Genomic DNA, 18,161 nt, shown 5'->3' with positions numbered 1-18,161 from the left:
AACAAAACTCCTACCTTGAAGTAGTGCTTCAATTCCAGTCTCCTCAGTTGTTGAACCAGATCGCATGAAGTCTGAATCTCAGTCAAGCCAGGGAGATTCAAACCTGAGAGTGGTCTTACCAAGGGCTTCTGCAGTCTTGAGCGAGGTCAGTTGGATGCAGACAGTTCATGCTGGTGCCAGGACTCCAACTGTTGGTAAAATCACAGGAGTCAATGGAGGCCTAATTTGGGTCCCACCTGGGTCGCCAAAATGTCACCCTGAAAGAATCACGAATTCCAGAATCCGATTTTAAAAGAGTTTATTCAAGTGCAAAATTTGAGAATAGCCACCCAGAAAAAACAAACTCCAAAGTAATTGGGTCTGTGCTCCGAAGTGGAGAAGCTAAGGCTTCACTTATATAAGTAGAAGCAAAGAAGTTTAGGAGTATTACCACATTTTTAATACAATGCTGATTTATGAGTTAAAACAGTTTGGTTGGTTACAGCTTGTTCTTTTTCAGAAAAGATATATTTAAAATTGTGTCTCGATCAATTTGGTAGTCGTGGGGTCTTTTCTGTCTGGTTTGAGCTGGGTACATGAAAAAGGCAGGACATTAATCTATAACAAAGAATTAGTAACTAAGAGAGAAGGGGCACCATTTAATCTTTCACAGCATTTTACAGGGCAAGAAAAATAAGAAAGAGGGTTAATCTATAGTTCAAAGAAATAAAAGTTTCAGTGGCTTGCCACATGATGTAGATCTTACTATCAATCACGTTTCATTCAAGGCTCGGAGTACTTTAAAGTTTCAGTAGCTTTCATTTAAATTATTTTCATATTAGCCATTTGAGTCTTCATTTCTATATATCTTCTTTCTCAATTGGGAAGCAGATTATTTTCTCTTTTTTGTTTTCTTGGCAGGAGCTCTTTATATAGTCTGTCTATTCATCTCCTGGCATTTTTAGATGTTGCAAATATTTTGTTCTTAATCTGTCATTTGTCTGTTAACTTTGCCTATATCTTCCTTTATTAAATAGAAATTCTTAATTTTAACCCATAAATTAATCAGTTTTTCCTTTTATCATTGGCAATTTGGAGCTCTGTTAAAGAAATCCTTCCCCACTGATAAAGTTACAAAGTTGGGTGTTTAATTCATATATTTTATTGTTTCTTTATCACTAACATAAGTACTTAAGATCACAAATTTAAGATTACAATCCTAAATCTTAAATTTGTAATCCTAGGGTGGTGGTTTTTTGAAATTACTAAGATTCAGTAATTACTTTGAAGAATTGAGGTGAAATGTATATCATAAAATTAACCATTTTAAAAGGTACATTTCAGTGGCATTTAGTACATTCATAGTATTGTATGACTGACACCTCTGTTAAGTTCCAAAACATTTTCACCACCCCAGAAGAAAACCCTGTGCCCATTTAGAAGTTACATCCCATTTTCCCCTCCACTCAAACCATACTGTCATCAATCGCCTCTGTGGATTTAAGTATTCTGGATATTTCATATGAATGTAATCATGCATAGCCTTTTAGGTCTATCTGCTTTCACTTAGCATGTTTTCAATGTTCATCTGTGTTTTAACATATGCTAAAACATTTAATTTAAAAAATATATAGGTACATACAGCCCTTATAGCTGAATGATATTCTATTGTGTGTGTGTGTATATATATATCATATTTTGTTTATTCATTTTTCCATTGATGGATATTTAGGTTGCTTCTACCTTTTGGCTATTGTGAATAGTGCTGTTTTGAACAATTGTGTACAAGTATTTGTTTATATACCTCATTTTAATTCTTTTTGGTATATACCTAGGAGTGGAATTACTGTATCATTTAGTTAATTCAATTTTAACTTTTTAAGGAACCACCAAACTTTTTTTTCTGGTAACCACAACCCCTTTATTGTTCATTTCTAGTTTGATTTTGTAGTCATCAACAAGATACCTTCTGTGATTTTAGTCTTTTAAGATTTATTAAAACTATTTTATGGCCTATACTATATGGTCTACTCTGGAGAGTGATCCATGTGCGCTTGAAAAAACGTATATTCTGTTGCTGTTGCATGGAGTCTACCATTTTAAATTTGCATTTTTCTTGATTCAGCATTTGCTTGATTGCTATAAACCTTGCTTGATTGCTATAAACCTTTAACTCTCTTCCAGAGTTCCCACAGTTGATTCTGACAGTTTTGCTCATTTTTTTCTTTTATTTTTCTGTGACGGGACAGTCTTTTGGAGCTACCTACCCTGCCATTTTTGTTTACCACTTTTCATAATTACTTTTTACAAGGAATGTTTTATATACCCTCTTTAATATTCCGAAATAAAATATATCAATAATATAACAATACACAGAGAAGTTTAAAAAATCAGTATAATGCTTTAATTGTAATAAAAAAGAAATTAATTTTTAGTAAAGTAGTATGAATTACAGTTATGTAAATGCTAACATGACATTGGAAAGCATAATGAAGTAGTAGTATGTTTTAAATAAGTTGGATTAAAGAAATGTAAGAAAAATCAGAATCCATTCTGTACAAGTGCTGGTAAATGAAAGTCTAAAATCTAGTCATAGGCTGGACCTAGTGGCTCATGCTTGTGTAATCCAAGCACTTTGGGAGGCCAAGGCTGGCGGTTCACTTGAGATCAGGAGACCAGCCTGGCCAGCATGGTGAAACCCCATCTCTACTAAAAACGCAAATATTTGCTGGACATATTGGTGGGTGCCTGTAATCCCAGGTACTGGGGAGGCTGAGGCAGAGAATCGCTTAAACCCAGAAGGTGGAGGTTGTAGTGAGTCAAGATTACGTCATTGCACTACAGCCTGGGCAACAGTGCGAGACTCTCAAATACATACATACATACGTACTTACATACATACATACATACATACATACATACATACATACTTGTCATAAGGACCAGTTTTTTTTTTTTTTTTTGTAACTACTAGGAATGAGAGAAATAATTTGAAGTAAAGTTAAATTAATACAAATTATAGACTAAAGTGGTGAAGGAAAGGACAAAGTATGGTAGTTTTATATATTTGTTGGACCTTATTTGAGAAGGCAGTTTTTCAGTAAATAATGAAGAAATATCAGAGAACAGATCTTTTGTTTTAAAATCCTAACATATATCAGGTCTATTATTTAGTCTTGAGTAGTAAATATCTTTGCAAACAATACCTTTTCATTGATTATGAGATTTGAAGATGGACTTTTTAATTAAAAAAACATTCATTTATCTCTGACTAGTATCAAAGTAAGTTTGAAAAAAAATAGGCAGTTACTACAAAAATAAATGAAAGATTCAACTGATAATTTTTACAATACATTTTATACATATGCACAGACACCTAAATATATAGTATGCAATATTTTTAGAGCAACCAATGATATTAAATATAAGATAACTTTATTTCATGTGTTACCATAATATAATATTTGGTACTAAGTCTGTTAAAAGAATCTTACATTCTCCATTACATAAGTTGCCTTTATTGCTTTTACAGTGACTACATACACCCTTACACTAAAAGATTTTCAAATAAATGCATAGTTTAAAATATGAGAAACTGGACTCAGGAACTCATGCCTATAATCCCAGTACTTTGGGAGGCTGTAGTGGGAGGATTGCTTGATCCCAGGAGATCGAGACCAGCCTGGGCAACATAGTGAGACCCTATGTTTAAAACAACAAAAACAAGACTAATTTTCTTTCCCAGAAGAGGATATGATACTCGTAACTTGATTCAGAAGCTTTCTTTATTAAACTGTTTAAATTGTGTTTGGCCTCCAGGTAATTTTTTTTAGCTTAACTCTTAACAAATATTGACTGGCTTATTTCCTACACATTTCAAATGGAATAATCACCCTTTCTGTATTGTAAGTTCATAAAAGTCTCGTTACTCAGTGTATCTTTTAAAGATAGAGTCATGCTTTTCCTGCCACTGAGTTACGGTGACAATTAAATAGTATTTTTGAAAGTGTATGTGTTTATGAAAATCTGTTAAAAGCATTACTGTTAATATTTTAATAAGATGACATTGCATGTTCCAGAGACAATTCCCTTGAGCTAATTAAATCTCAGTCATAAGTCAATATTTTGAGATTATGTAATTCTTCACATTAAAAATTAATTCATAATCTGTCTCCCTTTTTTTTTTTCAGTTTTCTATTTTTTTGTTTTGTTAATTCATAATCTCTTGCCTTAGCTTGCCCCTTAATCAAAATCGCTTTTTAGGGGGAAGTGTATTTTGCAACAAAGGTACTTCATCCTTTGGATAGTGTATGTTTTGCAAATATGGAGCAAACTTCCTTGCCTTTATTAGCACTTTCCAAGCTGGCGTTTTCTCTTAGGTGTGTAACTTTACCTTTATTTTCGTGAGAACAACCTGTCTTCACATAGATTTAATTTCGTTAAGGTTTTTAGTTGGGGCATGTATATGAATGTGAAAAGCAAAACAAAACTTATAATAGTTTTTTTTGTGTTTTGTGTTTTTGATTTGCAGGCTGCAGGCAAAATAAAAGTACCTGAGGAGAATTTCTTCAATGTTCCTGCTTTCTTAACTGTCTCAGGACAACTTCATCTAGAAGTGATGTCAGGGTATGAAATACTCCTTTCCGTTTTGCTTTAATATATTATGGTTTGGATGAGAGTGAAATAGTGCTTCCCTTCCCATGCTGAAATCTAAAAGTTGAAAATAGTTCTTTATCATTAGTTCACTTGAATTTTCCAAAATATTCAAGTTTCTTATAATACAGACTTGTTTTTAGTGAAAAATGTAACACTGAAAATACAGAGTTATGATTTTTTTTTTCTTTTTACTAATCATTCTTGGTTGAATCTCAAACATGTAATCTGAATTTACTTGTAATTAATCATATTTATGGAAGTGAAGGCAATTTATAGTTTTTACCTGAACCAGTTATTAGTCCATTTCATTTTACAAATAGTAGTATTTGAAACAGATGGAAGGAAAATTTTTTCCAATAATTGGTGTAAATAAAATTAACACATGTCTACATTTTGATAGGTATACAACAAATTACATCTTTTAAGTCAGATCAAATGAATTTTAGCAACTGTCAGACCTCTGGAAACTCACTGTATTCCTTGGAACCTAACTTTACTTTAAAACAGGGGATTGAGCAAGAAGATCTTTAAAGTCCTGTCTAAATCCTGTTCTATAATTCTGTGGGTAATTCCTTTTTTTTCCAATGTATTTTTATTTTTTTAGAGGTGGGATCTTGCTTTATTGCCCAGGCTAGAGTATACAGTTGCACAATCATAGCTCACTGTAGCCTAAAATGCCTGGGCTCAAATGATTCTCCTGCCTCAGCCTCCTGAGTAGCTGGGACTACAGGTATGTACCACCAAACCTGGCTCTTTTTTTACATTTTTTGTAGAGATAGGGTCTTGCTGTGTACCAAGGCTGGTCTCAAACTCCTAGGCTCAAGTGATTGTCCTGCCTTAGGCCTCCCAAGTAACTGGGACTCCAGGAACATGCCACCACACCTGGCTAATTTTTTAAATTTTTTGTAGAGATAGGGTCTCACCACGTGTCCTAGGCTGGTCTCTTAACTGCTGGCTCAAGTGATTCTCCTGCCTTAGCCTCCCCAAAGCACTGGGATTACAGGCATGAGCCACTGAGCCTGGCCTCTGTGGGTAATTTGTTAATGCAAACTCAACAACTACAGAGTTTTATTTATGCATTTTTTTCTTTAAACATTTTCTCATTTTAGGGATTAGGACTTAAAAAATCTTTTCAGGAAATCGCTCACTTGAAACGAAGGGAATCTTTTTGTGTTTTTTATTGCTTTAAAAATGCACAGATGAGAAAACTCAAGGAAAATGTCATAGAATAGTTTGCATGTTTACTTTTGTACTTTGCTACAAGAATAGAAAGTCAGTGGTGGAATAAAGATGGTCTTGAAAGTAACAATCTTTTCTGATTTATCTTTGAAACAAAAATATGTTATTTGATAGTTCAATAACCAAATGATTGGCAATATTAGCAGAATACTATGCAGAAAAATTATCATAATAACACTGTGAGATTGTAGGATTTGCAGATCTGGTTGTAGGAAAGGCCACATCAAGCATGTCATGGAAAGTTCCTTATGCCTATGGAATTATAATTTTAAAAAATTAAAAACATGACTCATCCAAATACAAAATGAATGTTTATCAAAGATTTCAATCAGTTGATTAATTACAGAGGAAACAAGTAAAATAGAGGACATTTCAAAGAGCATTTGAGGAGCTGTGTATTCATAGACATTTTAATAATTGGAATAAGATTGCTAGGTCGGTTGCAAACTGGTTAATGTCTTTCAGACCAATACACCCTAACCTTTGGGATTATCTCTTCTACCTGGTGGAATTATTTGCAATTCTGCGGGCAAAGATCTGTCAATTAGCATGTAATTTTACTTAATATGGGTTATTTAATTCAGTATTAAATAGACTAATGAAGCAAGTACATTTCCCTTTCCTTAAGTAATTAAGTAACTGTTGAATGGGTCTTTGTCCCCCTATTATCTAATACCTTGAAAGGACATCACTTTTTTAAGGCTACAGCTTTTGTCCTTATATTCAAAGTTTGGATAACCTTTCTTAACAGCCTTTTAGTATTCATTTCTATTATTTATAAAGTTAGAGGCAAGTTGTCTCCTCCCTCAGAAGTGTCATATGTGAAAGGTATAAACTTAAATGTTTGTTTCTCTATTATAATACCAGTAGTGGATTAAATATGCATCTTTCCCAGTAAAGCGCAGTGAACCACAGAACACAGTGTTCTGTAAAACTTGACAGAAAATTAAATTGGTAGAATATTAGGTTTTGTATTTTTTAAAGTATGCTATGAAGTATTTCTACTAGTGTCAGTCAAATGTTCCTAGTTTAATATGCACAGTTTTAGGACTATTAATATACAGAACATAATGTTTCTGATTAAAGCATGATTTATTCTCCAATAAGAAATTGTTAGTCCTTTTTCCCTCAGCTTTGTTTTTTCTTCAATTCCATTTAACAGACTTTAAAAAAGACAAAAGATTTATGCATTCTGAAGAGAAAACACAGTATTACAGAGTTTTAAAAAGGAGAAAATGGTAGTTAAATTTAGACAGTTAACATTTTCCAAAAGTATATCTGTGTTGGTTTAGTGGGTTTATGGCTCCATTTTAAAGCTTTTTTAAAAAATAAATATTCTATTTTGGAATAATTTTTTTTTTTTTTTTGAGATGGAGTTTCATTCTTGTTTCCCCAGCTGGAGTCCAATGGTGCAACCTTGGCTCACTGCAACTTCCACCTCCCGGGTTCAAGCAATTTTCCTGCCTCAGCCTCCCGAGTAGCTGGGATTACAGGCATGTACCACCACGCCCAGCCAGTTTTGTATTTTTAGTAGAGATGGGATTTCACCATGTTGGCCGGGCTGGTCTCGAACTCCTGACCTCAGGTGATCTACCCACCTCAGCCTCCCAAAGTGCTGGGATTACAGGCATGAGCCACTGCGCCCAGCCAGAATAATTTTTAATAAATAGAAAAGTTGAAAAGATAGTGCATAGTTTTGTATACTTCCCATCCAGTTTCCCTCATTGTTAACATCTTCCATGACCATGATACATTTGTCAAAACTAAGAATTTAATGTTAGAACATGACCATTAATGAAATTCTAGACTTTATTTGGATTTCATCAGCTTTTCCATTAATATTCTTTTTCCAGGATTCAGTTCAGGGTACCACGTATGACATAGTTGTCATGTTTCCCCAATCTCTTCCATTCTGTGACAGTTTCTCAGTCTTTCTTTCTTTATGACCTGTGGAATGTACTCTAATCTGGGTGTTTCTGACATTTTTCTCATGGTTTGACTAGGGTTATTTGGGTATTTTGAAAGAATACCACAGAGGTATTCTTTCATCATCACATCATATCAGTGTCCCATCACATCTTATCAGTGGGTATGTGATATCCATATGATGATGTTAACCTTCATTACTTGGATACAGTACTGTTTGCCAAGTTTCTTTACTGAAAATATACTATTTTTTCCCTTTTCTTACTCTTATTTTTGAAAGTGAGTCTCTAAGTTTAGTCAACCCTCACTGGGGATGGGGTTTTGGGAAGAGGGAGATGGAATTAAGAACCACCAGCAGGAGGAAGAATATTTGGAATTCTATATGAAGATATGTTGTCTCTTTATTCTTCTTTATTTCTTATGTCATCATTTGTATCTTAATAGACTCATATATTTCATAGTTTGGATTATAATTCATTGCTGTGTTATCTACTTTGATGCTTAAAACTATTTTAGTTTTTGTTATTGGGAGCTCATTCAGATTGATCCTTATATCCTTTTGACATGCCCCCATACTTTGACTACTTACTTATCCTCTGGTACTACAAGATGCCTCAGCTCTTGTTTGTTTGTTTCACATTCATTCACCGCCTTTATTTGTTTTTATTTTTATAGTCAGTGAACTTACCCTGATGTATTATTGTTGCTCCAAAGTCCATAGTTTACGTGGGAGTTCACTCCTGGTGGTCTACATTCTATGCTTTTGGACAAATGATGTATATTCACCATTATAGTAACATACAGAATAGTTTTTGCTGCCCTAAAACTTCTCTATGCTCTGCTTAGCCATCCTTCCTTCCTAACCCCTGGTAACCATTGATCTTTTTACTATCTCCATAGTTTAGCCTTTTCTAGAATATCATTTGATTGGAATCATACGCATAGATACCTTTTAGATTGGCTTCTTTTACTTAGTAATATGAATTTAAAGTTCCTCCAGGTCTTTCCATGGCTGGATAGCTCATTTGTTTTAGTGTTAAATAATATTCTGTTGCCTGGATGTAACACAATTTACCAATTCACCTGCTGAAAGACATCTTTTGGTTGTTTCCAAGTTTTGACAAATTTCCCTGGGTTATTTTTTATTTTCCCTTCTCTTGTCCTAAAAATTAGTTATTTCTCTAAAGAGCCCTGCTTCCTTTTATTAGAAGATGATATTTAGAAGCAGGATCGGGTCACTGCATATATTTGTTGTTACTGAGAGATTATTGCTTCTAAGCATTTCAGTAGACAGAGGTTTTATTTTATTTTTTAACTAGAGAAAGTTAAGTGGAATTTCTTTTCTTTTTCTTTCTTTCTTTTTCTTTTCTTTTTTTTTTTTTTTTTGAGACAGAGTCTCATTCTTGTTTCCTAGGCCGGAGTGCAATGGCACAATCTCGGCTTACTGCAACCTCTGCCTCCCAGGTTCAAGTGATTCTCCTGCCTCAGCCTCCCAAGTAGCTGGGATTACAGGTGCTTGCCACCATGCTCAGCTAATTTTTTGTATTTTTAGTAGAGACAGGGTTTCACTATGTTGGTCAGGATAGTCTTGAACTCCTGACCTTAGGCAATCCGCCTGCCTTGGCCTCCTAAAGTAGTGGGATTGCAGGTGTGAGCCTCTGCGCCGGGCCACTAAATGGGTTTTCATTGCATTTGGCTTAATGAATATAATTTATAAGTGGTAAGTTCATTCCAAGAAGATCTAAATTGTAAAACCTGCAATTAAGAAATGTCACATAATGAGGTATTCCATTTCTTACCAGTTAAAGTCAGAATCGGAGAAAAGCTCATCCTAAAAAGAAAGAATTTTTATTATTGTTACAGGGATTTTTTTTCCTTCTTGGGCATTTTTGTGCTAAGCCACAAAGTCAAGCATATTTTAGGTTAAAACTGATGCTTTTCTCTTGAATGTTGTTGGAATGATAAATTAGTACAGTTTTTCTAGAGGAATACCTTTTTACCCAGAATTTCATTTCTAGGAATTTTTCTTAAGGAAATGATCTAACAACTCTGCAGCCTAAACAAAAATGTTGAAAACAACTTTATTTATAATAGTGAAAAATTACTAGTAATCTAAATGTCCATTCAAGATTTGTTAACCCTCAGTATACCAAGAAAAATAGTCATCATCATTTATTATCTGGGGCTAATGGGCCTTATTTTTAAAAAATATTTTAAAGCCATTTGTAGTTAGTACACAGAGGTATAAATAAAGGGACAGTAAAGATAACTTTATTACAAATTTTCAGAAGAATTTAAACATAGCAAGTCAAAAAAAAATTAAACTGTTATATTGAGAGATAACATACATGGCCTAAAGTTCATCAATTTGAAGTGTACAGTTCAGTGGGTTTTAGCATATTTTGCAGATGTTGAGATATCACTGTCATAATTTTAAAATACTTTCTAATATTTATAATTTTAAGGTACTTTTATCACCCTTAAAAGACAAATTTTTCCCATTAGCATTCACTCCCTGTCCTCTTCTTTGCTCCTACTCCTGGGCAACCACTAATCTAAGTTCTGTCTCTGTGAATTTGCCTATTCTGGACATTTATCATATACAGATAGAATCACACAGTAAATTGTATTTTATGACTAGTTTATTTCATTTAGCAAGTGTTTTCAAAGTTCATCCAATTTGCAGCATGTATCAGTACTTCATTCCTTTTTATTGCCAGATAGATTTCCATTACATGAGTTATAATATTTTGCTTCATTTATCAGATAATGAGCATTTGGGTTGTTTCTACTTTCGGCTCTTATAAATAATGTTGCTGTGAACATTTAGGTAGAAGTTTTTGTGTGGACATGTTGTCATTTTTCTTTGGTAGATACCTAAGAGCAAAATTAATGGGTCATGTAGTAGCTATGTTTAACTGTGTGAGGAATTGCTAGACTGTTTTTCACAGAGGCTGGACCATGTTACAGTCCCACCAGCAATAGCAAAAGCATTCCAGTTTCTCCACATCCTTGCAAATGCTTATTATTGTCTTTTTTATTGTAGCCATTCTAGCAGGTGTAAAGTAGTATCTCATTATGGTTTTGACTTGCATTTCCCTGACTACTAATGATGGGTTTTCATCATTAAACTCAATAAGCACATGAAAAAATGTGGAACATCTTTCCATGTGCCTGTTGGCCATTTGTATATATTTTATTTAGAGAAATGTCTATTTAAGTCCTTGAATTATCTTTAAAATTGGGTTGTCTTTTTATTAAGTTTTGAGAGTTCTTTTTTTTCCTCCCCCTCTAAGAAGGAGTCTTGCTGTTTTCCCAGGCTGGGGTGTAGTGGCACGATCTCAGCTCACTGCAACCTCCACCTCCCGGGTTCAAGCAATTCTCCTGTCTCAGCCTCCTGAGTAGCTGGGATTACAGCCGGGTACCACCACACTCGGCTAATTTGTTTTTGTATTTTTAGTAGACATGGGGTTTCACCATGTGGGCCAGGCTGTTCTCAAACTCCTGACCTTGTGATACGCCCTACTCTGCCTCCCAAAGTGCTGGGATTACAGGCATGAGCCGCTGAACCTGATGAGAGTTCTTTATATATTCTGCATACAAGTCCTTTATTAAATAGATAAGTGGCAAATATTTTTTTCCCGTTTGGTGTATTTTCTTTTCACATTCTTGATGTTGCCAGACTCAGGTTTTCATTTTCACTTTTCTGAGTTTTGAAAATACTCCAGATGGGTGTAGCATATTGAGTGCAGCTAACTGCTGAATACTGCCATGCATGAACCTGGAACATATGCTGTCCTTTGAATACTGATTCCAGATTTTTAAATACATCCTTAATAGGCTCTAACATATTATTACTTCTGAATCTTGCACTTACATCATAAAAAAAAACATGCTTTTGCATATTTTGTCAGCTTATAATTTTGTTGAAGGGAGAGTGGCCATGTTTTTTGCCCCATAATTGCAAAACATTTTTATTTTTAGATTGTACACCAATTAGAATGATCAAATTAATGAATTCTTCTATTTCTACATCATCTTTTTTTCCCTAAAAAACCTTTATAAAGTACTAACTTCAGTATTTGTTCACTTACTAACCCTATCAAGTAAATTTTGGTGCACAGATACCATAAGTGATGAAGGAATATTGCCAGATATCCTCTTAGAAAATGGGATGGTCCAAGTTCTTGTAAATTATTACATAAATAAATAGTTATTGTGAAATGGCTCATGGGATGAAAATACTGAATTTGTATTTTGTCTTGAAATGTATTATTCACTTAACAGTTCTTATGTTTGAAAAAATTCATTTAGATAGGTATCATTATCTGAAAGCTCTTTGTCTGAGATTTCACTTACACAACCAATTTTACCATCATCATTAGAGAGTAGATTGTCAACCAGTTGCATGTCTTTTGCCTATAATCCCAGGACTTTGGGAGGCTGAGGTAGAAGGATAACTTGAGGCCATAAGTTTGAGACTAGCCTGCGCAACATGTCAGAGACCCTATCTACAAAAAAAAAAAAAAAAAAAAAAAAAAATATTAGCTGGATGTAGTGGCACATACCAGTATTCCAAGCTAGTTGGAATGCTAAGGTAGGAGGGTGCTTAAGCCCAGGAGATTGAGGCTGCAGTGAGTTACGATTATGCCACTGCACTCCAGCCTCGGCAACTAAAAGGGGAGGAGATTGTTACTGTCATTTTGCATTCATATTTTGATTTATCTAATAACTATGAAATAACTTTATCATTTTTATTCTCTTTGTTATCATGAGTAAAAAAATAAAGATCTGAATTCTGAAGTATGATCTGCAAAAACTACAAAAGAGGCTGCAACAATGTATCCAGGCTTTTCTTATACCTTCTTGAAAGATGACACAGGTCTGCTGCAGTGGCTTATGCCTGCAGTTGTAACACTTTGAGAGGTTGAGGTGGGAGGATCACTTGAGGCCAGGAGTTCAGGACCATCCTAGGCAACATAGACCTAATCTCTACGAAGAAAACCCAAAAACCAAGCATGATGGCATGTACCTGTAGTCCTAGCTACTTGGGAGAGTAAGGCAAGAAGATTGCTTGAGCCCAGGAGTTGCAGACACCAATGAGCTGTCATCACAACACTGCACTCCAGCCTGGGCAACAGAATGAAACCTCACCTCTTTTTTTTAAAAAAAGATGATACAGTAAGAAAACAAGTTGATATAATGTTAATAATTTATCTCACTCTTGCATTTTCCTTTTAGGCACCCATCATTCTTCTAGTTTGTTTTCTTTTTTCTTTTTTTTTTTGAGGTGGAATCTCACACATGTCGCCCAGGCCAGAGTGCAGTGGCACATCTGGGCTCACTGCCACCTCTGCCTCCCAGGTTCAAGCAATTCTCCTGCCTCAGCCTCCTGAGTAGCTGGGATTACAGATCCCTGCCACCATGCCTGGCTAGGTTTTTTGTATTTTTAGCAGAAATGGGGTTTCACCATGTTGGTCAGGCTGGTCTTGAACTCCCGACCTCAGGTGATCCGCCCGTCTTGGCCTCCAAAGTGCTTGGATTGATTACAGGCGTGATTCACCATGCCCGGCCTGATCTCGAATTCTTGACCTCAGTTGATCCACCTGCCTTGGCCCCCCAAAGTGCTAAGATTACAGGCGTGAGTCACCACGCCTGGCCCATGAGTCACTGCGTCTGGCCTATTTTCTTAATGTTTTACGCTTGTTTAACATAATTAGGAACAATTAATAATGATGAATAATTACTAAAATGATGAAATGGTAAAATGTTTTAAGATAAGAAAAATAACACCAAACCTATATCTCTTAGATTTATGAAAGGATTCAGTGGGCTTCATTCTTTTTTTTAATATAAATTTTTCTTTTTATGGATAACTTCCATAGTTATTTGAACCATATCCCTAAAAAGACAAGTTCTAACCTGTGAATGCAACTTTGTCTAGAAACAGGGTCTTTGCAGATGTAATCAAGCTAAGATGAAGTCATGCTGGATTAAGGTGTGCCCTAAATCCAGCGACTAGTATTTTTATCATTGAAAGGAGAGGAGATTTGGATACAGAGACATAGGAGACACACACACACAGGGAAGAATGCTAAGATAGAGCATTCTGTGAAGCTAAAACAGAGATTTGAGTGATGCCAAGGATTGCTGAGAGCCACAAGAAACCAGGAAGAGACAAAGAAGGATTCCTGACCTTCAGAGGAAGCATGGCCTTGCCAGCACTTAGATTTCAGACTTGTAGCCTCACAGATGAGAGAATACATTTCTGTTGTTTTAAGCCAATAGAATGTAGCAATTTATCATGGCAGCCTTAGGAATCTAATATAGCCTTTAAGAGTATATGAGTCATGAATTATTAATTTTTTATAAATATTTAAAATATTTTTAAAATATTAGCTATTTTTATAAATAGAACTGTTTGACAAACTCAAAAACTAAAATTGGGTATAATGAGTCCTGGCAGTATATTGAGAGTTAAATTATTTATGATTTGTTCGTATAATGGATTACTGTACAGCCATTAAGACTGATGGTAAGTCTCTATGTCATGCTGCTTTTTAAGAAGTGGTTTTGAAACAGCAGGTAGAGTGTGATTCTGGTTTTTTAAACTGTGTACATATATTCATAGAAAAAGAGTCTGGAAGAATAAATAACAATATTCATCTTGTAAAAATGGCTATTTCTGCTAATTTTTATTTCCTTCCTCAAATTTATTGTTTCAGATTTGAAAAATCTGTGTTCATTACTTTTATAATCAGGAAAAAACTTAGTTATTTTTATTTTGGGGGAATCAGCTTGGGCTTTGGGCTGATTTCATTCCTGTTTGATTAATTGACTAGTTTGTGATTGGTACATGAAATCCTAAATTATTTCCCTTCGGTTATTTAATCAGTTCAGATAATGAGCTCAGAAGCCATGAAACATTCATACTCAGGGTGCTCTTATCCTGTTTTGTGGCTGTGGTGTGAATGTCATCATGTGAATCTGAGTTAAACATTTACAACTGGGTGTGAAACTGACTTCCCATCTGTTCATAGGACTTTCTCATTCTTCATCCCCTTGATACTAATCGGAATTAGATACTTATCGGAATTTTATTCATTTAGTTCATTTGATTTTCAAGATCTTTTTGATTATGATTCGTGTCTTGCATGTTTGCATTTCTAATGCTGTTCTCTATGGCATTAGACTGGTTTTTCCTTATGTGGTCATTCCTAAAGGCTCAATTGAAAGATGACTTTCTACTTGACTCTCTTCCTGTTTCTCATAGAAAATATTTTTATCTTTTTCTGTTCTCTTATAGTACTCACTCATTTCATGTCATAAAGAAAAGAAATTCCTTGTTTTTAAAAATTTAGCCACTTTGTAGTTCTTGTTCATATGTAATTCTCCAAGGTTATAAATCCCTTGAAGACATGTCTTTCTTGGCTCCATGTCCTCATAATCACTAGCAAGTAGTAGTTAAAGTGAATTTGTAAAGCACAAATTCTCATTCTTTTATAATTTTCCCCTACTGTTTATACAGTTGTTCTCCATATATCTGAGGGGGACTGGTTCCAGGACCCCTCTTCAGATACTAAAATTTGCAGATGCCCATGTATTTGCATATAAGCTATGCACATCCTCCCATATATTGCAATTAATCTCTAGATTTCTTATAATACTTGTAGCAATTAAATGCTGTGTGAATAGTTATACTGTATTTGAAAATTTTGTATTATTTTTTATTGTTGTATTATTTTTTGTTTTTCCCAAATATTTTCAATCCGAAGCCTGTTGAATCTGTAAATGCAGGGGGCCGACTAGTACTATAGTGTTGAGCCCACAATCGGAATTAAGTCTATGTTAATCATTCCTTTTGCTCTATTTCATGGGAATTATATCACTGTGAAACCTGAGATCTTTATTGTTAGTGTTAACTGAATGTGTGTGAATGATGATAAATACACTTATTTTAAAGGTATATTAAATAAGTTCAAAGCTAACCCTATGTAGCTTGAAATATGAATGAACAGACTACCGGTATAAATGACTCAGGAACTTCTTTATAAACACCTTGCCAATTTCATTTTTTGTATAATATTGACAGAAGACAAGTGTTTCTGGCACATCGACCAGCAAGTGCAAAGGCTTTTAGGTAGGAATATTTAGCTTGCTTGGGTTCAAATACAGAGAATGTAGATATATTAGTTAACCAGGGGTTGGATATCGCCAGGTGAGTTTGATGGAAGTAAAAAGGCTTAGAAGATTATAATGATGAACCAAGGAATCTGCGCTGGGTAGGAAGTGAGGAAATGGAGGGTAATAATGGAAAAGTGATGGACGTAAATAATTGGAGGTATTAATGAAAAATTGTTGGAGTAGAAATACTAGAGTAAAAACCTGGATGAATCTGAGGTGGTAAAGTATTGCTCTCGTGAAATTCATATTTCTATCATGGATTCTTTGCTCAGCTCTCCACCTGTTAACCGAAATGCCAGTTGTCTTTTTGATTGAGTTATAAGCACCTCAAACTCAACATTTCAAAATAAAATTCATTATCTTATTCTCTAAATCTGCTTTTTCCTGAATTCCCTGTCTCAGGAAGTGGCATTACCAACCTTCCAGTTTGTCAGACCAGATTTATGGAAATCATTCTAAATTCTTGATCCATACCTTGTATATTTTTTCAGTCATTTGTTTCCATGTTCCTTTGCTTCAGCCATCCTAAACTGCTTATAATATTCTAAGCATATCATCCTGTTTCACACATTTGTATTCCTTTCCATATACTGTTTTTCTGCCTGGAATTTGCTTTTGCCATGCCTTTGTCTGGCTAACTCCTTCATTAAGTCTGAATTCAGCTTAAAAATGATGTCACCCAGAACCCTACTACCACCATCACCTCTTTCTTGCTTAAATATATGTAAAGTCTTTAATCTGTATCTTGTTCCTCTTTGTCAGCTTCTGTTAGTATCACATTGCCTAATCCAGGGCTCAAAAATCAGTCTCAGTTCAGTTTATTGAGAAACTAACTGTGTGCCAAGAAGTAGGCTAGGTTCTGGGATACAGAGATGAACAAGATAGGTACGATTTTAACCTTCATGACCCTACAGAGTCTTATGAGAAAGATGGGCATTAAACAAGAAATTAGGAGTGTGATTGCTGTTATAAAAAACACTGTCCTGAGGGCAAGAAGAGCATATGTCAAGGAAATTTTGCCTTGTCTAGGTTGAATTGAATTTAGAGGTAACCTTATCAGTAGAGTAATTACATGGAAGTGCATTTTTAAATGTCATTCATATTAAATGACCATTGGCTGTTATATTTGATGTGGATTCTATTGCTTTTGTATTCTTAGACAAACAGAAATCCAGTTAATGTAGCTCCTTCTCCCCATTATTGTAGAGCATTTCATGGTGTATAATTTTTTAGTTATCCTAATATATGTTGTTTGTATTTGACTCTGGAATGTCTCTGTAGTTTTATGTCATGTTTGATATATTATACTCAAATAAATTCTGTTTAGCCAAATCATCGAAAGATAGAACGTTGTAGCTTTTCTGCCTTTTCTTTATCAACTTCCAAATACCTAGAATCTTTTATAAACCTTTACATGAAGAAGTTGTTCCTTTGTAGCCTGTCTGACTTTTCATGGCCCAGAGAAATAGTTGAAGGTACTGGTTATGTTTAGTACAGGGAAGACTAAGAGGAGACGTGGTTTTATAGTTGTTGAAGTCTATCTGGTGGGTTTCTGTAAGAGATAAATACAGACAAGTAAATGATTTTTTAAAAAACAACTTTAGGCCGGGCGCGGTGGCTCATGCCTATAATCCCAGCACTTTGGGAGGCCGAGGAGGGTGGATCACGAGGTGAAGAGATCGAGACCATCCTGGTCAACATGGTGAAACCCTGTCTCTACTAAAAATATAAAAATTAGCTGGGCATGGTAGCACATGCCTGTAGTCCCAGCTACTCAGGAGGCTGAGGCAGGAGAATTGCTTGAACCCAGAAGGCAGAGGTTGCAGTGAGCCGAGATTGCGCCATTGCACTCCAGCCTGGGTAACAAAAGCGAAACTCCGTCTCAAAAAAAAAACAAAAACAAAAACAAAAAAAACTTTATCGAGATATAATTCACATACCATAAAATTCATCCGTTAAAATATATATAATTAAGGTGTAGTGGCTCAGGTCTGTAATCCCAGGGCATTGGGAGGCTGAGGCAAGAGGGTGGCTGAGGCAAGAGTTTGAGACTAGCCTGGTCAATAGGAAGACCCCATCTTCAGTTTTTTTTTAGCCAGGCATGGTGGTGCACCCCTGTAGACCCAGCTGCTTTAGAGGCTGAGGCAGGAGGATTGCTTGAGCCCAGGATTCAAGGC

The 18,161-nt window shown here is 35.0% G+C and overlaps 1 protein-coding gene across 5 annotated transcripts in view; it reads left to right on the top strand.

The window, feature by feature from the left end:
* NARS2 (asparaginyl-tRNA synthetase 2, mitochondrial) overlaps positions 1-18,161 on the top strand; it is a 146,429-nt gene that overhangs the window by 48,827 nt on the left and 79,441 nt on the right. For all 5 annotated transcript variants that reach the window (XM_021671826.2, XM_021671825.2, XM_021671827.2 and 2 more), the window contains one exon: positions 4,511-4,605. In XM_021671826.2, the coding sequence (XP_021527501.2) occupies positions 4,511-4,605 (95 nt within the window). The remainder of the gene's footprint in view (positions 1-4,510; positions 4,606-18,161) is intronic.

The sequence above is a fragment of the Aotus nancymaae genome, unplaced genomic scaffold, assembly GCF_030222135.1.
Source record: "Aotus nancymaae isolate 86718 unplaced genomic scaffold, 86718_ANA_hifiasm-v0.15.2.pri h1tg000059l, whole genome shotgun sequence".
Lineage (NCBI taxonomy): Eukaryota > Metazoa > Chordata > Mammalia > Primates > Aotidae > Aotus > Aotus nancymaae.
This window is presented reverse-complemented; position numbering and strand designations above follow the sequence as displayed.